At 35.2% G+C, this 19491-nt stretch overlaps 1 protein-coding gene across 1 annotated transcript; it reads left to right on the top strand.

Annotated features, from left to right (window-relative positions):
* Positions 1 to 514: 514 nt before the first annotated feature.
* On the top strand, positions 515 to 18980 carry LOC136034894 (large ribosomal subunit protein uL14m-like). Its single transcript, XM_065716390.1, has 4 exons — positions 515 to 538; positions 12152 to 12270; positions 16673 to 16793; positions 18690 to 18980. Exons 2-4 carry the CDS (start codon positions 12178 to 12180, stop codon positions 18941 to 18943), a joined length of 468 nt encoding a protein of 155 aa, XP_065572462.1. The 5' UTR covers positions 515 to 538; positions 12152 to 12177; the 3' UTR covers positions 18944 to 18980.
* Positions 18981 to 19491: the final 511 nt, after the last annotated feature.

Here is a 19491-nt window from a genome sequence, read left to right as displayed (position 1 = left end):
CTGACTTTATTAATTAGCATAAGTAGTTTACACTAATTTCACAGCTGTCACTTAAGATCAAGAGAAGTTTTCAATATGCTAAGTGGTGCGCATATTAACAACGACAAAATTCATGAAAATAAAGACTTGTGTAAAAAAGTTGGTTACTTTATGAAGTTTAAAATGACTTGGAATGACTGTTGGTCCTATTATGTAAAGGAAAACAAAACTGTATCAAATGGTAAATTTATTATGACAACTAAATCTAAAGGTATATAATTCGTTATTCAAACTGCTCCTTGCAAATATTTGTCGATATGCTGCTGAATGACACTCGTGATACTAAATACATAGTCGAACCTTCTTACTTTGCAAACTCCAGACTGTTCACCATCAGCTTCATCAAAATAGCAATAGCTATAGAGGTTATGGTGTGCTATTTTCATCAGAAAACTATTGTCTGGACTTGCCACAAAACATTAGTAATTAGTGCTACCTACCTTTTCCTGTAAAAACTACTTAAAGATATTACGATCTTGTTCGGATAGAAAAATAAGTGGAAAGTATTTTTTTTTTCAGCCGAATTAAGTCAAATCTTGAATGCTGTTGAAGTAGATTATCTGCTAGGATAAAGGTCTAGTCATAGTAATTATATTTTAACATGAGGTTTTATAAGTAAATGTTCATAGAGTTCTAGCTGAAGGGGCTTCTTGCTATCTTTGAAAGTAGGCTAGTTGTCAGTTCAATGACACATTCTGAAATATATCCTGGAAAGCTACTATCTCTGTTCTTTTCTTATTTCTAGGGGTTTAAAGGCATTGGTGACATAGGATCACCCTGTCAATGTATTAACAAAACCGCTTTTTACCTTAGCTTTTGGTCTTTGGTAGGCTAACTTTTTTGTAGCCTATTGACTCCAGTTTTAAATGCATAATTCCTATTATCTCATGAAGAGCTAAGCCATATCAAGGCTTAGTACTAGTTTACCACCAGGCCTAGGCTATAATTTATGGAAACAACTTTAAAATAATTTCTAATATGCTTACTTATATTATTTATAAAAGTGTGTCACTGTATTCTATCCCTCTGCCCTCCCCCAAATGTGCAAATACATATGCAAAATACATATGCAAAATACATGCATTTACAGGGTAGTGTTCTTGGCCCCACCATGTTCAATATTCTCATAAATGATGCTCCTCTAGTGCTTAAAAGCAGGATGACACTATATGTGGAGGATTCCAAGGTAATTGGTCCAGATAGCACTCTTGAGGATACTTCCCAACTTGAAAAAGACCTTGATCTCCTTAGCATGTAGGTGAAATCTTGGCTACTCACTTTCAATGTGTTAAAATGTCATGTTTTACACTTTGGGCACAAGAATATCAATACAACTTACTTTCTTTACAGTCAGTTCCTTTCTCCAGTGTTGGAAGAATTTGACCTAGGAGTAATTGTCAACAATCATCTTAAATTCAGCACTCATACAAAGAAGGCAGCAGCAGCTAGCTCATCACAGGGCTCATAAAAAGAACAATTTCCTCCCATTCTCCTAAAATTCTGAGCCTTTTGTCTAAAGGACTTATTTGGCCTAGGCTTGAGACAGGCATGGTCCTTGCATCCTGCTTTTTCAAAAAAGATGTTAAAATTCTTGAAGATGTCCAGAGAAGAGCCACTAAGGTGGTGAGTGGACTGCATGAGCTCCATTACCCTACCAGGCTATGCAAGCTGAAAGTCCCAACTGTGGCTTATAGAAGAAGACAGGGTGATGCCATTCTGCCTCATAAACTTATTAATTCAAAGGCACTTCCTGATCTTCTTCCTCTGGCATCTCAGGACTCTCATACAAGGGGACATAACTTGCAGTTATCCAGGCATTTCTCCTCAAAGTGGCAGCTTGCCCATTTTCTTACCAACTGTGTTGCCAACCTCTTGAACAAATCACTGCCAGATGCCATTGCTGCCCAAACCATAAACAGCTTTAAGAACTGTCTTGACAATGAATAGTCAACAAAAGAATAGAAGTATAAATGGTAAGCACTTGAATCAGCAACATCAAACCAGTGTATGTATTCAACTATGTGTCATGTATTATCAACTCTGGAGTTTCTACAAGGAATATCTTTGCTCCAAGTTGCAATTTAAGGTAGCCTAATATAGCCCTAGTTAAACCCATGAATTTTTTTCCAAATTTAAGAACAGATTTAAAAAACTTTAAAACCTTATAAATTACAATTAAGCAAAGATACAAGGCTTAAAATAGTGTTGGGCAATAATTTGATGTAGCCTAACAATATAGGCTCAGATTACTCTTGGTTTTGCCAAAGTTCAATCATAAATATTGTAACTAAAGAGCATTTTGCAAAACATATTACAAACTGTAAATAAAATACAGAAAAGGACTTTGATTGCCTTAACAAATATCACTAAAGTCTAGATTTGAAATTACTCAGGCTCAAGATAAAGAAAAGTAAACTATTGGTTACTCAAAACCAGTAACATTGCAATATTGATCCCTGTCAATTGATTCTGCCTTTCATGAGATTCAATATAAACAAAAAAGGTTTTTAAGTGAAAGTAAAAAGCAATATCAAAACTTAAAAAACAGAATTTATTCTGTATATGAGGGGGCAACCCCTTCTCAATACCTCACACTTCAAGCCAAGGTTTTTTTTATTTTCTTTTTAACTCTAGTTATATGGCCCCAGTGTTTCAGGAACTGTTCTTAAAGAACTAAAACAAAAATTCAAAATTTAGCATAAAGAGTGAGGGGGCAGCATTCCCCTAATATAAGGGGTTTTCGTTTGCTTTCAGTTTTAATCTTGCTCCTTACTTTTAGTTGAAAAATTTGTTTTTTTAAAATTTAATTATTGTTTTAAAAATAATATTCTCCCCCCCCCCCATGAAGATTCCTCCTTGGAAAGTGATCTTCCTTCCCCAGACAACTCTATCCCTGCCCAAAACTTTCTTACAGACAATTCCACATAGAAAATTCTTTTCATCCTAGGCCTACTTTAATTTGAAAAAAGACTTGTTTTTCTTTTAGTTTCTAATTGTTTTTCAAACAATGCTGGAAACCCTCCCAATGTCCCAATGAAAATCCCTTCATTGAGAATTCCTCCTGCAGAACCCCCCCTTGCTTAAAAATCCCCCAAATAATTTCAACCTCTTTGAAAATTTTACTCAGGCAACTTCTCTGGATTATCTCAATGTGTAAAATTTATCTTAAATGTGTAAAATTGACAAAGAGAAAGTGAGTCAAATAAAAATAATTTAGTATAGGAATTCCTGTAAATTCCCCTGTGTAAAGGTTCTCTTTGAAAGTTCATCCCAGAAACTTCCCTCCCCATGGACCCCCTCCTTGAAAAATGTTTATTTACTTCTCAGTAACAAATACTGTATGTAAAACTTAAACACATTTCATAACTTACAACCTTTCCCAAGGGATCTGTGGGGGGTCATGTCATCTCTAGAGGCATGATTATTTGACATTCCAATTATGCTGATTGAAATGGCTATCTCAAAATTTTGGTTTGATGGCTTTGGGAAAAAAGGGCATGGGAGGGGGGGGTCTAGTTCTTCTTATTTTTTTGTCTACAAAATGAGGAACTAGAAGTTTTTTTTTTATACAATCACCCTGGCAAAAATACAAAAGTCCACATTTTTGCAAATGGAAGCTAGAAACCTTTACAGAAGGGTTCTCTAATCTTCCTGAATCTGATAGTGCAATCTGATGGTTTTCATTAAGATCTGTTGCCTTTTTAGGGATGTTTCCACTGTTTCTTTACAATGTCTTCTCAGGCTCTTAGCTGTCAATAGTTACATTAAACTTGATGAATTTACATATCTTGAATCAGCATTAAAGGCCAATTCTTCTGATATGTGTACTGTTATTAAAATTCCTTGTTTCAGAGTTTTGGTTGCTACTGGGCTGACTTGCTCCTTCCTTACAGTTTGTTTTGCAAATTTTTTGATCAAATGATCAGGCTTTGCGTCTACAGCCAAAAAGGGCACTGGTGGAGGGTATGGTCATTAATTTTATGACAGCTTTGTGCAGGAATTTCTGAGACCAATATTACAAGACATCCACAATTTGGCTAGACCAGTGTTTTTGAACTACAGATTTTCTAATAAAAATTCGGAGAGCCATGAAAGATGTGGCTGCTGGAAAAGCCTACCTTGCATTTACCATTGAAAGTTTGTCAAGTGATCCCCACTAACTGGCTTGATTCTGTTGTGCCTAAATCACATGGACTATCACAGCAATTGCATGTGTTGATACTGATTCTAGCAAGGCCATTTCCACTGGGGAAATATACAATTTCTTGAAACACAAATCAAAGGATATGACAATCATGACAAATGTGATCTAAAGAAGACCTATAAGCCTAGAAAGCATTTTATCTAGCCTAGCCTTTTGGAGGTCCTCAGCAACATTAGAGAATCCACCCTCACTAAATGTAGTCTGAGTTTTATAACAGGCTATGCCAACTTATGGATACAGCTATGCATGCTGTTCATCAGCATGTATGAGTCAACAGATTGAAGAAATTACTCTTCTTCTTCTTCTTGGTCATTTGCAAAACAATTTTCTGTATTGGATCTTCTCTGTTGGACATTTGTTGGTAGATACCAGAAAAAGCCAAAAATATCCAAATATTGTTTTCAATATTAATATTTAAGTTTTGATATTGATATTTGGTCTGATATATCAATATCCAATATTGCCCAACACTAGTTCAAAATACTTTTTCCTCTTAAAAGCATTATATCTATTTCTCAAGGTTTTAATTTGCAAGGAAAGGGGTAAGGGAAAAGGTCAAGGGGAAAGAGGTAGTGGTGTAGATACTTCAAAATACATACCCCTGGGATCATTGGAATCTAATGCTGAGTCACTCTCTTGCAAAGGAACCATGTTAAGAAACCAATTCTTACTTCATAATATGCACCAGAATTGTAGTTAATACATGTTTGAGGCATTTCTACTTCTATTTGCTTTTAATCCACTTTGTTCGAAAATATTTTACATTTTCTTGGTTTATAATGTTGCATGCCTTTGAATTAGAAAAAAAATTAAATGAAAACAGCAGCTGTAAGAATTCATGGCTCACAATTATTTTTAGGATTCAGGATGGTTTTGTTTGATACAGAATGCCACCCTTCATGTTCTTTTATAGTATATGGTAAAACCACAGCAGTGGCATTTCAACAAAATTTATATGAGCAGCTATTAGGGTAAAGGTACCAATGATTTGACAGTTTTTGTAAAAAACCACTTTTTCTGCTTCAGAAGGCTTAATTTAAAGACTTTTGGTTCAAAAAGGGTTTCAGTATGAAGGAAAAAATCTACAAATCTAACTTTATGATTAGAAGTTTGAAATTTTATCAGAAAAGGGTACAAAACTTTTATTTTAGACAGACTTAAAAAGTTACCTGTTTTTGATGTAAGTCAGAACCCAGTTTAACATGTGTCAAAATGCTTGGAAATACTTGAGGGCAGATCCTAGTGTATTCAACATGCCTATTCTTTTTAGCATATTTTTTTGTTTCTCTTCAATCTTTTTTAATTTGTAAATATTTAAAAACTATTCAGATAGTGGAAGCAAAAAACTGGAGAAATTGCCTCAAGTACAGGGATGAAATTGGATAATCATATGGAATGTAATCATGTGACTTAGTCTCCATAATTTAATGTGTGATATAATAGTGTGTTATAGGTCTCTATAAATGCAATGATTTCTTTGATGTTTCTTTGAAGCTTTTTGCTATGTGGATAGTTGCTATGTTAAGTAAATGAAAATATTAGGAATTAATTCAGAGCATTCATTACACCATAAAAATTTATTTTCAAGCTAGTATTTCTATGCCTTCTGTATTTCTAAGGCTTAAAAAATTGTATAGAAGACATGTCTATAACCTGTCTAAACCTAAAAAAGTAAGCTATTCCTTAATTTTGGTTTGAGTCTGCTTTTCTTTGACTCTAGGTTGTGAAATCTAAAGTCCAACAATTCGAGTTGGGTTTCAAGAAATATTAGGATTTGTAGAAATATTTGGATTTTTTTTTTAATTTAAAAAAGTATTTCTTAATTCTTAAAAAATTTCAATCTAGATTTAGCCAAGTTGTTATGCTGGAATTTTTTTTTTTTTTTAATGTCTTAGTTAATTTGTTAGATAAAAGATTAGCATACCACTCAATTTGTCTTTTTTACATTAATAACCACCTGAAAATTCCATAATGAAGCCTTGGAAATTCCATATGGTGCCACTTCCATAGTGGCACCCTATTCCTAATTTTTAGTATGACATGACTAAGATAAAACTTTATTCAATACAAAATTTGATTAATATTTTGCCATTTTTTTAATTTTTGGCATTAGATTTATTTTCAACTTCGTTTAAAAGTCGATTCTGTTGCTTTTAAGCAGTATGGAATTCATTTTCTGTCAATTTTGTCAAATGAAAGCAGTTATTCAAATGAATATGTCTTATAAATGTTTCCATAGAAATTGCCAACTGATTGTTCTGGGTACCTGGCTGACTGACTATATTTCAAACAGTAGGCTGTACAAAGAATGTGGTTCAATTCCGCTTTCTAGGGCTATAATAAAGAAAAGGTTGAAATGGCTAGGACATGTTCTTCAGATGAAGGATGACAGATTGCCAAAGAAAGTCCTTTTCTGTCAACTGTCTATGGCTAAGCGAAAGCAGGTCGTCTGTGATGGAAGGATGTCATAAAGAAAGATTTAAAGGAAATGGGAACTTCCTGGGAGGGTCTAAAGAGGGAGGCTTTGAATAGATGGGGATGGAGAAGGAGCGTGCGTAGTTGTGTTGGCCTCAGGCGGGCTGTTGCTGTGGTGAGTTGTTGTTTGTAGTAGTAGTGATAGTAATTTGTGGTAAGAATTTGGCTATGAACTATTGAAAAAATTTAAAATAATAGAAACAAGATTTCTAAATTGTTAATTTGATCAGTTTTGATTATAATAATCAGTGTATGGGGAATAGATATCTGCAAAATATAAAATCAGTATTTGATTTTGAATCAATGGTAGGCTACTATTTAGTGTTAGTTCTGCTATGAAAAAATAAGGAGCAAGGTGATTCTTTTAAGGGCCCAAAAAGGAATTTGCTTTGGTAAGAATCTGTATATTTTGAAAGAGAGGTTAAGAGAACATTAAGGGGTAAGTTGATCTTTTCACTAACAGATCAATCAAAACAACTGAAAATATACGCCCACATAACATACCCTAGGTCTTTTGTATTATATAGATGTATTTTTTTTTACTATTATAAATCAAAATATATCCAATTACATACATATCTTATTATGTGCAGAACTTTGCTGTGGGTATGATAAAATTTTGCAAAGATGGTCGTATTTTTGTTTTTCAGCATAGTAATTGCACATTTTGCACATGTGAAGTAATGGTCGAGATAATATTTATTTTGAAAAGAACTGAGAGAGCTAAATTTGTTTTGTGTTTCAAACAGAAATAATCTAGAATCTAGTGCAGTGACTAAATTAAGTACGAAATAAATAAAATATGATGTACAAAAGAAGCAAAAAATATTGTGTCATATAGTCAAAACATGTTAAATATTCCAATACAGATCAAATATTAAACATAAGGAATTAGTGGAAAATATTCGGAATAATTCTTAAGGTTTTTCACTGTCAAGATGAGAACAAAAGGGTACAATGATTCGAATTGAACAGGCTCCAAACTAAAAAAAAAAAATAATATTTGTCTAGAATTGAATAAATATCCAATAATAGAAAGAAAAGAACAGAAAACTTTTTTATGATATAACTGCATCATATTTGCTGTGAAAGGCTGCACATGAAGACTATCAGAAAGTAAACTTTCCTCGAATATTAAAGTGGCCCTAGCCAAGCTCTCTTTCCACTACCATCATAAAATATTCTTCACAGCTCATTAACTTTTCTGCTGAGCTAATATGATTTTAAAAGTTTTTTTTCTTTAACTGTAAATGGTTGCCAGCCTCTGTATATGAACTGATAAGAAGGCCATTTGCCAAAGATATAAGATTCTACATGAATTTGTTTGCTTACTAAAATAGTCGAATTTTATTTACTATATGTTTCTCCCATCCCAAATCTTTTTCTTTTTTTCATTAGCTCTTGAAAACATAAATGGTATTAACAAATAAGTAATCCGAAAAAATGTTTGTCTTTTCTCATGCTAAGTTGAAAGAAACTTGCAAAAGAAATTGGTTTACAGTGTGTCAATGCATGAACAACTTGAGCAGTAGGGTGTATATCATACAAGTACCCAAAAGGCTATCATTAAATTCTAAGTTTAGTATTGACCTATGAAGTTTCACTTGACTTGCTAGAAATGATGCTAGGCTAGTTGTGTCAGTTTTCTTCTTTTTTTTTCAAATAGGTAAGAATATAGTTTGTTCCTTCTACTGAACCAAGTGCTAAGGTATAATAACAAAATTGCTAGGCATTAGGTAAAATACTATTGCCTCAATAGCCTTAATTTGCAGTTTGGAGAAAATAAGGTCCTATGTTAGATCTCTCTGGCTTCATTGTTGAAGTAGAGAATAAAACTTCACACAAAATTAAGTAAAAGAGTTTTGACACACCTTTTGACTAGGAGATTGCTAGGATAGATGCAATATAATACCACTTGGGAAGAGTCACCACAGATAGGTACAATCAAGGGAATCATTCGTCTGTGGTTTATAGTAGACAGTGCCACACAGCATAAATTTTTCATAGAGTATACAAGTTGGATATATTAACAGGATAAGCTTGTTTTGGTTTTACTTGGTTGTTTTACATTTGCTGTTTTTTTTTTTTTTTTTTTTTCATAGGCATGTATTTTGGGGGTGATACCTGACGCGGGGATGCCATGGATATTCTGTGGTAGCCACAACACTGTGCTGGGTAGAGAATTTAGAGTGGCGAAACCCTATATAGGCCAGTGTATTCTCCTGATGAGCCCTTATGTTGGGTGTTGCCTCTGAATTATTTGTCTATATTATTTTTTCTATTGTTTGGTAAATGACGACTTATACTTATTGACGACATGACTGCCTGTCCATGGATTATTCTTTATGGTTGATTGTGTGTGGCTATGCTGTTTGACCTATGTGATTGTATGGATGAGTAGGGTTAAGGCCTCATTCAAGTGCTGGTCTATATTAATCACTAATTTAGGAAAACAGTCTTCCTTTTCTCCTTCTGTCTCTTTTTTTTTTTTTTTTTTTTTTTTTTTTTTTTTTTTTTTTTTTTTTTTTTTTTGTGTTTGTGCTGTTGCATTGGTGATTTCTCTTTTCATGATATATATATATATATATATATATATATATATATATATATATATATATATATATATATATATAAACTGTTAGAACTGGATTACTATTAAATGATCAATATTTATATTTTTATCTAGTCAAAAGAAAATTGTTTGTAGTAAATTGGACAAGGGAAATACACCTTTATTCCAATAAGAAAGCGTTTAAATGTGGTGGATAAGCTAAAGGAGTCTGGCAAATCAAGCACTTAATAGGTGTCTCTAGTTTAATGCTTTGCAGCCTCAGGCTTCACGTACAAAATAAAGTCTTTGCCTCCTAATGTATATAAGGTAATGCATTTTCAGGATAGTCAACTTAGAACCCCTTAATTTGGAGAAAAATACATCCTTCAGTACAAAGAACATAGTTTAAATATAAACCTAGCAGGTAGCATTAGGCTTTACATACGCACACACAGGTTACCCCCCTCCCCCCTAACAAGGTTTATCCACAGTATCCTTAAGGCGGGTGGGGAGTAATCGTCTTCCCATTCTCTTATATTTGAAAAATATCTTTGTTTGGTATTTACGTTACAAAATTGGGAGGACCCTAAAAATGTCTCGCCCCCCCCCCATAGATTTTAAAAAGTAATTTTTTCTTTTATTTTCAAGAAAATATATAGAATTCTCGCACCTCATACATTTTCGTGAATTAGAACCCTGCCCCTTTCAGAACAAATCAATATTTTGCAAAACGTGCTAAGGGAAAAAATATTCTAACTATGCATCGGCACTGTTTCTGTTTTCTGTTTCTGTTTCTGTTTTTTCTTGCCTGTTTCTGCCTGTTTCTGTTTCTGTTTTTACAAAAAAACAGAACAGAAAACAGAAACAGGCTACCTGTTTTTGTTTTACCTGTTTCTGTTTCTGTTCTGTTTTTTTTTCATCTGTTTTTTTCCGTTTCTGTTTTTTTTTTATCTGTTTTCTGTTTTTTTTTCTGTTTTTTTTTTCAAATGCCGCGCTATCTAGCGGGCATGATACCGAAACGCATGATACCTACCCGTACCTACCGTGCCGAAACGCACATCTAGCGGGCATGATACCATGATACCGTTGATTTTTGAATTTAAACAAAAAGGGAATAGTTGTGGGAAAAGTCAAAGTCATGGCCAATTGTAGAAAAAAGCTAAGACAGATTGTCCAATTAAGTGGGCAACCCAGTCAAGGTTAATTTTACCCCTTTGATTGCCGTTGTGACTGTCTCCCATTTATGCTACACCTCTCCGTGCATGCATGTCCCTTGACAATGCCGAAATAGAGTCAACCCGTTGACTACGGGTTGACTACTTGAAAATTTTCCTCTCATGCATGTCACTCCACAATGCTCAACTAGAGTCAACCTCTCATGCTAATTCACGGCGGGGTAAATCTGAGCGAAAGAGAGAGATAGAGAAAGAGAGAGAAGCTTGAACGCTATACAGTGGACATGGGCTAGATGGGAACCCCATATGACAATGTCTCTACTGTTGGTATATGTGTAGCGGATGGCTATTACCGCTTGAGCAACGGTCTAACCATTGACGGCTTTAAGGATTCGTGCTTTAAGCGGCAAACATGGGCTCAATGAAATCCCATATAAAAGAGGAATATAGCGTTGGTATTTACTTAGAGCAATGGGTTACCGCTAGAACAGCGGTCCAACAAGCCACGGCTTGAAGGCATCCGTACTTTAAGCGGTGAACCTAGACACCTTGGTATGTGTGTAGCGGAGGGTTATTACCACTTGAGCAATGGTCTAACCATAGAGCGTTATAGAGCGTTGGTATTTGCTTAGAGCAATGGGTTACCGCTATAGCGACGGTTTAAATAGCCTCTAACTTAAGCGGTGGACATAAGCTAGATGGGATGACTCTGTGTCTGTCTGGTATATATTAGCAAGCAGCGGTCTAAGTAGCCTCGGCTTGAAAGCATCCGTGCTTTAAGCGGTGAATATAGTGTTGGTATATGCTTTGAGCAATGGTTTACCGCTAAAGCAACGGTCTAAGAGCAACTAGGGTAAATTGTCAATTATAAATGACATTTAAGCTTGAAAGGAATATAGCGTTGGTATCACCCGATTGGACACATTTTATGACAAATTTCGCCCCCCCCTAAAAATACGCTAGTGTGTTGAATTACACGAAGTTGCTCATCTTTTGTATGTGACTACAAGGATTTAACAAGAAGATGTTTTCTTTCCTATTAGAAATAGAAGAAGTAAGGAAAAAACAGGAAAAACAGCTGTTAAAACAGCTGTTTTTTTTTAAAAAACAGCTGTTTTCTGTTTTTTCGAAAAACAGAATAGATTACAGAAACAGGTCACCTGTTTTTGTTTGACCTGTTTCTGTTTCTGTTCTGTTTTTTTTCTAACTGTTTTTTTCTGTTTCTGTTTTTCTCAAAAACAGAAACAGTGCCGATGCTTAATTCTAACTCTCACGAAAGGGCTGAATTTGTGTGCCTATGATTCATTCAACTGTTCAAGCATAACTATACTATTTTATTTGTAATCCAAATTTTTGATTTTGTATTAAAGCTTAGGAGGAGGCATGATGTCCCTTTTAAGACGTTGGAACTATAGTTCTTGAACTTTATAGAATATGTTTTTTTTTCAGAAAATGTATGTTGTACAGAAAGTACAGGGGCACATTTGTTTAGCTTCTCAAGTGCCTTGTCTGTCCAAAAAGAGGTACACTACTCCATTTAGGACTAGCAAAAACGAGCTAGGTTATTGGGTTTTGTAGATTTAACAGTAGCAATTAGAAATTAATGCAGCCAGATTTTTAGCTGTTTTGAAGTCTGAAGTGTAATACAACATACACAATGTAGCACTGCGCTATTGACAGTATTAAAATTATTCCTGTCTTTTTCAGTTTGTGAAGTCAGCTTGCTTGGTGGTATGTGGAATTTATCAGGCAATCTCTGTTTGAGGACAGCCCAGAAAGTTTTACAAGGGGCAAATGAATTTTCGACAACGTCTACTGCCAATCATGTAAATTTTTCTCTGTATACAATTTTAGTGTCTATGTTATGCATTCCTACTCTGTTCGCCATAAAAATAGTCATACCAATCCTCTATAGGGTGATCAGAGCATGTTTAAGAAGGAATCTGACGCTTAGACAAGCATGTCTTTGGGTATAAAAGTTGATTTTTTGCCGATTTTGGTCAGATTAAAAAAAAATATATATTTAAATTTTTCTATGGAAGGGGACTCCTCGATTTTGCTGATAAAGCTCTCATTTTGGAGCTTGAATTCCTTTTTTATTTCAAGATCTAGATCTAAAATTCATGAATCCTAATCTATGTTTCAGCTAGTCAATCAAGGGAAGCTAATCGGGGGAGGAACTGTAGCTTATACCCCCTAATTTTCTTGTGGTCTTGTCCACTGGAACTTAATTTTTCCATTAAGAAGACCAAATTTAGTTAACATTTTATTCCCATAAAAATTATTGCTATAGTTTTTATGGCACTTGGTATTAACCAAGTGACATATAGCGATCGCATATTCTGTCGGTCGGTCTGTTGGTCTGTCTGTCTGTCCTGGTTTTGCTACTTTAGACACTTCCAGGTAAGCTAGGACGATGAAATTTGGCAGGCGTATCAAGAACCAGACCAGATTAAATTAGAAATTATCGTTTCCCCGATTCGACCATCTTGGGGGGAGTGGGAGGGGCAGTTAAACCAGAAAAATTAGAAAAAGGAGGTATTCTTAACTTACGAACGAGCGCTCGGATCTTAATGAAATTTGATGTTGGGAAGGATATCGTGTCTCAGAGCTTTTATTTGAAATCCCGACCGGATCAGGTGACATTGGGGGGAGTTGGAGCGGGGAAACCTAAAATCTTGGAAAACGCTTAGAGCCGAGGGATCGAGATGAAAATTGGTGGGAAAAATGATCACAAGTTCTAAATACGTGATTGACATAACCGGAACGGATCCGCTCTCTTTGGGGGAGTTGGGGGGAGGTTTGATTCTGAAAAATTAGAAAAAATGAGGGATTTTTAACTTACGAAGGAGTAATCCGATCTTAATGAAATTTGATATTTGGAAGGAAATCGTGTCTCAGAGTTCTTTTTTTAAACCCCGACCATATCCGGTGACATTGGGGGGGGGCAGCCTAAAATTTTGGAAAACGCTTAGAGTGGAGGGATCGGGATGAAACTTGGTGGGAAAAATAAGCACAAGTCCTAGATACACGACATAATCGGAACGGATCCGCTCTCTTTGGGGCAGTTGGGGGGGGGGGAAGGGTAGATTCTAAAACATTAAAAAATGAGGTATTTTTAACTTACGAAGAAATGATCGGATTTTTATGAAATTTCATATTTAGAAGGACCGCGTAACTCAGATCTCTTATTTTAAATCCCGACCGGATCCATTGTCATTGGGAGGGGGGGGGGGAATCTTGGAAAATGCTTAAAGCGGACAGACCAGGAAGGAACTTGGTTGGAAGAATAAGCACAAGTCCAAGATAAGTGACAGACCTAACCGGACCGTATCCGCTCTCTTTGGTGGAATTGGGGGGGGGGGGGAGCAATTCTGAAAAATTAGAAAATATGAAGTATTTGTAACTTACCAATGGGTGGTTAGATCTTAATGAGATTTTATATTTAGAAGGGTCTTGTGCTTTAGAACTCTCATTTTAAATCCCGACCGGTACCAGTGACATTAGGGGGAGCTGGAGGGGGAGACTAGAAATCTTGCAAAACGCATAGAGTGGAGAGATAGGGACGAAGCTTGAAGGAAAGAATAAACGCGAGTTATAGATACGTGATTGGCATAATTGGAACGTTCTCTTTGGGGAGCTGCGGGTTGTTAATTTTGGAAAAGTTAGAAAAACTGAGGTATTTTTAACTTAAGAACGGGTGACGGGATCTTAATGAAATTTGATATTTAGAAGCAACTCATGTCTCAGAGCTCTTATTTCAAATCCCGACCAGATTTGTTGAGATTGGGGGGAGTTGGAGGGGGAAACCGGAAATCTTGGAAAATGCTTATAAATGTCGTAGATTCGTGATTGACGTAACCGGACTGGATCCACTCTCTTTGGGGGAGTTAGGGGTTGGGATTCAGTGCTTTTGCGAGTTTGGTGCTTCTAGACGTGCTAGGACGATGAAAATTGGTGGGTGTGTGAGGGAGCTGCACAAATTGACTTGATAAAGTCGTTTTCCCTGATTGGACCATCTGGGGGGCTGAAGGGAGAAGAAAAATTAGAAAAATTGAGGTATTTTTAACTTGCGAGTGGGTGATCAGATCTTAATGGACTTTGACATTTAGAAGGACCTCGTGACTCAGAGCTCTTATTTTTAATCCCGACCGGCATTAAGCCTCTGATTTTCCTTTTAAAGCAATCTATAGATTCTTAAAATCTTGCTAGAGCTCATGCCATAGGAGCTCTTGGCTCTTGGCTTTTCCGACCTCGTCACAAGTGCCATATGAGCTTTTAGCTCTTGTTAAATATCCTAATATAGTTTGTTTCAATTTTTTGTATTAGCTCTGCCTTCCTTGATTTATCTATGATGCTTGAGAAATTTTCGTAAAACATTCAGTAGGGAATTTCACAAACGAAAATTATTGCTGGTTTGAATTTTTTAATGCGCTGATCATCATTTGGTTCGGAACGGGGGTCAGTGGCGTGACTCTGTAAGCTCAGCCAGAGTCGACCCAGCTCTAAATGGGTAGCAGGAGAAGTTTGGAAATAGTAAACAGGAAAGGTGTGCAAAAGCACAGGATGGCATTTTTTACCTTACCCTTAAACCTAGCAAAGCAAAGAGTAATAAAAGTTAAAAAAAATACACACACAAATACAGGTTTTGAAGCTGTGATGCTGAATTTAAATTGATTTCTTTCCCCTCCCTCGATGATTTTGTCAAGGGAAGAAACATAGTTTTATCCCTAAAACCCCAATCATAAGTTTTAAGCATTCCTTGATCTTTTTTGGTGTTATGAATAAGGTCAATTATGGAATAATAAACTTGTCTCTTTGAAAAGCTTACTCAATTTTTTTGGAGGACTGGGGATAGTAGACCTATTTGTCAGCTACCTTAAAATTTTTCGAATATTGGGATGTTAAAATTTGTAAACTAGTGCAGCACTCCATCTTGTATAACTGTTAGTTTCGCCATTTAGAGTAAGAAATATTTGGGCGTTATTTGCGAGTTAGGTCACTTTTTCTTCTGATTCTTGTGACTAGTAGAAAGCTGCTAAATCAGTATTGGCAAGATGACAAGACTTAGAAAGCAAATCCAGGCTGATAGTTGAAAGTGTTCTTGGTTGGTTTGTGGTTTTAGCACCGTATTCAAATTATTACACTCACTGCTTTAAAACAACACGTAAATTTCTCTATTGTTTTTATTTTCTAAATCACTAACTCCATAAAGTAAATAGTGATAATAATTCATAAAGTGTAAATAATAAGTAAATAAATCATAAAGTGAATTATGAATGAACCCAATTAATAATGTTAGTTCTTTAGATAGGTTTTGATATTGGAAGCATAGCCAGTTTTCAAATATCCTGCCTGTTCAGCTGGTACTTGGAATAACTTTCTCTAGCTGGACTTGTAAGCAAGCTTCACTTTCTATTCGGTATTCGTGATTGACATTTTTTTTTTGCAAATTTCAAACCGAGGCGGGGGGGGGGGGGTAGGGAGAGGGTGAGGACGGGACCCCTCATTCTTCAGATTAGTCCAAGGGATTCTACCTCCTGGAAAAACTTCAAAATTGTGGTCTAGAGTTTCGTTTTGTGATATTCACACCTTGCCTCATGAACAATCTTCTGATATTCCATTCCACACTAGAAGTGGAAAATTGCCTTCAAAGAAAAGACAAAATTGCGATGCCACTAACGGTGAGAAATAAAGCATCCTTATCTATCTGCAATGTAAGAAAGTCAGTGTTGAAATTTCTGAATAAACAGCTCTGAAGTATAATAAAAGAATGTGGGAAACTTAAGGTGGCAGAGCTCCCCACATCATTGCGACAACGTAGTTAATGTCCTTACATTTCACCGATAAGCCATGATCAATGTTGTGTATAAAAAAAACAAAAACGAAAGAGAAAATCTAGCACAGTTCAGTAAGACTAGGCCATGTCATGTACTCTATGCACTATGTTTAGTAATTTTTTGTAGGGTTTTTGCTACTGTTAATAATATTTCTAAAATGTTTATTCTGTATTTTGTTTTATGATTGTAATGAAATAAAAAATCTTTTTTAAGGCAAATGCTGCCTAATTGCTATGTTCAAAAAATAAGTTCATTTTCAGGTAATATCAGTACTAAAATGGTTAAATTTGGATTATTTTTCCTTCTTTATGGCGAAAAGGAAACCTTTTTTTATACTGTCGAAGTCTTGCTTTTTATTTCCTTCCTACTATCTAATTATATTTTACAGATAATGCATATGACAAGACTGCGTGTAGTTGACAACAGTGCACTCGGAAAGCAAGCTATGCTGGAAGGAAGACCACCAAAATGTATCCACGTTTACAATAAAACCCGTGTTGGAACTATAGGTCAGTTTTCATACCACTTAGTGATGCAGAAATTTGGCGTGACCTCGGGAAATTGGCAAAAATTACTTTTCCACCAAAATGTTTAAAAAGGTCAGCTTAACACAATGATATCCGAAATCCTCCCTGCTCCGAATCCCCATTCAGCAAGTACCCCAATAATATATCCAAAAGGAAAATAGAGGGGCAAATTGATTTTCCTAAAGTTTAGTTTTTTTTTTTGACTGGACTAGCCATTTCCTCTCAAGCATGGGGTGCTCAAAATGGAGTTAAGTAATTTGTCCTTGTCGGGATGCCCCGTTTCATCCTCAACAGGCAAAAGGGATAAAAACGTAAGCTTTTATCGTGGTATTTACGTAAAACGTAAACGTAGTATTTTTCAGTATAAAAGAGTGATTCCCTTGATTGACTCTGGCAAGTTGAAAAATAAAGTCAGAAGCTTAGATTTCTGCAATTGTGAGTACGCCTTGACAGTCAACCGGCAATAGATGCCTGGGGGGGGGGAATTATACTTTGAATATTATAAGAGCCTCTGACTAAACGATGATAATGGTCACAACCCTCTCAGAGTCAAGTTCTTCAAATCCGATACACGTTCTCCCATGAAAAGCTACCAGAAACCCTTCCACCCTCCCGCGGGCTGTGACAAGTCAGATTAAATACTTTTTATGGATGCAATTGTATACTCAAGACTACCACATTCCAAATATTATCACAGTAACGGAATAGAGCGTTCTAGAGCTCAAGTAATACCTTGTTGCTTCAAACTTTCTGCTTGTACTGTTTTTGGTCTTCAGCTTGGTAAAGGCTACACCTTAGTGATTCGCACTGAGTGGGGCATTGATAAAACACCATTTTCAGGGGTTCTCAGGTGCTGATCACTTTACTGTTCTTAAATTTCTTTTATTACTTAAAAAGGACACTAGAGCTTTCAGTTCCCGTTTGCATGAACCGTCTCCCAATATTCTGTTACTATTCTATGTATTCATTTATATATATATATATATATATATATATATATATATATATATATATATATATATATATATATACATATATATTCATATATATATATATATATATATATATATTCAATTTTATATATTCATATATATATATATATATATATATATATTCAATTTTATATATTCATCCGTAAAAAAATAGCAAGAACAAATGACAAAATTAAGACGTGTGATATGTGTTGGTAGGTTTTCAGCGTATTAAAGTATTCCCACTTGATAGAGTTGCTGGCGTGGGAGAAGTGATCGGTATTTTTTTTTTGTCTTAGGGATTCCAATATTTCCAGCAACAAAATTGTTTTCGTTGTATTATACAAATGTTTCTTTTTGTTTCTCTTCTGAATCTCACACGGCCACAAAGTGAAAATTAGGTATGGAGTAAAAACTTTTCAAGTATTCTGGGAAGCCAAGGACAATATTTTCTTTGGCTTGGAGGCTTAAATATTTCAAGAAACAAGAGTTGCTTTTGTCAAAAAATGTAAATATTTGAGCTTTAGAAACTCAGATGCCGTTTGGATCTCATCTGTCCAAAATTAAAAGTACGTATACGGTAGAGACGCTGACATGAATCTGAGAAGACACGATCCAAGTTTAAAAGTAGTCTCTATTTCTGACCAATTAATCTGATATTAAGCAAGTGGAGAACTTTAATAGGCGGGTTTTCTTGCATTTACTTTTTAATTCTGCTTTATTATTTGTCTTTTGTTATAGTGATGCCAATAAGTCTAGAATAAGCTTAAATATTGACAAACACGAACTAAACCCTAATCCTTTTCAAAACTATAAATCGATTCTTCTTCCATTTTTTTATTTAATTTTAGACCGTATTGAATTTGCTCAGCTAAATAAATTACTGATATTCTTCTTTTTCTTTTAGGTGACAAGGTAATGATAGCTATTAATGGTCAAAAGAAGAAAGCGGTAATAGTTGGTGTCAAACAAAAACAAAGAAGTTTAGTGCCGAAGTTTGATTCAAATAATATTGTTTTGATTGATGACAATGGCACTCCACTAGGTACACGAATATATGCCCCAATACCTAGTGTTCTTCGAAAAATTCTTAAAGAAAGATGTGTCCCTAAAAAGATAGACTATACCAAGCTATTATCTATTGCAACGAAATTTGTTTAGTTTTGTAGAAAGCTTTTAAATAAATGTTTCAAGTTTTCGTTGAATCTTGGTATTGGGGTGGTAATTGGGGGGGGGGGGGCTGTTAAGATTTAAATTATGCTTTAACATAGAGGGATACATTATACGGTTAGCACAACGCACTCTATTTGAGTGATCTACATTCCCTACCCATTGTGATGTGATGGAGAAGCGTGTGTTGTTTTCATTTGTGCGCTGTTTATTCTAAAATCATATACCATTTCTGAAAATCTTCTGTAAAAGATAGTCTTGCTCATTTTTACAGGATGTTTGGGCCATGCTTTTGGTCGATTTCCTTGAATACAGTTCAGTGATGATTGATTAGTGACAATGTGAAATATCACAGAAGTTCATAAAAGCTGGCAGAAGTTAATCTGTAGTTGTGTTTGTTTTTCATAACATGCCATTCCATGAATTACGTAGCCTACTATTACTAGTTCTAATACTGGCAACTGACTACAGCATCAAGCCGTTCGAGGCCAACAGAGCTAAGGACGCTCTTCCTCCACACAGAGCTGCACTCTTTACTT

Source organism: Artemia franciscana, chromosome 13 (genome assembly GCF_032884065.1).
Source record: "Artemia franciscana chromosome 13, ASM3288406v1, whole genome shotgun sequence".
In the NCBI taxonomy this organism is placed as follows: Eukaryota; Metazoa; Arthropoda; class Branchiopoda; order Anostraca; family Artemiidae; genus Artemia; species Artemia franciscana.
Note: the sequence above shows the minus strand (reverse complement) of the source record. Positions and strands in the feature narration are given on the sequence as shown.

What these genes read in the sequence shown, in the direction of transcription:
- LOC136034894 (XM_065716390.1), top strand. Translation starts at nt 12,178, where the DNA reads ATGTGGAATTTATCAGGCAATCTCTGTTTGAGGACAGCCCAGAAAGTT. An exon ending in CAACGTCTACTGCCAATCAT is followed by an intron (nt 12,271 to 16,672) that starts GTAAATTTTTCT and finishes TATATTTTACAG; the next exon opens with ATAATGCATATGACAAGACT. An exon ending in AACCCGTGTTGGAACTATAG is followed by an intron (nt 16,794 to 18,689) that starts GTCAGTTTTCAT and finishes TTTTTCTTTTAG; the next exon opens with GTGACAAGGTAATGATAGCT.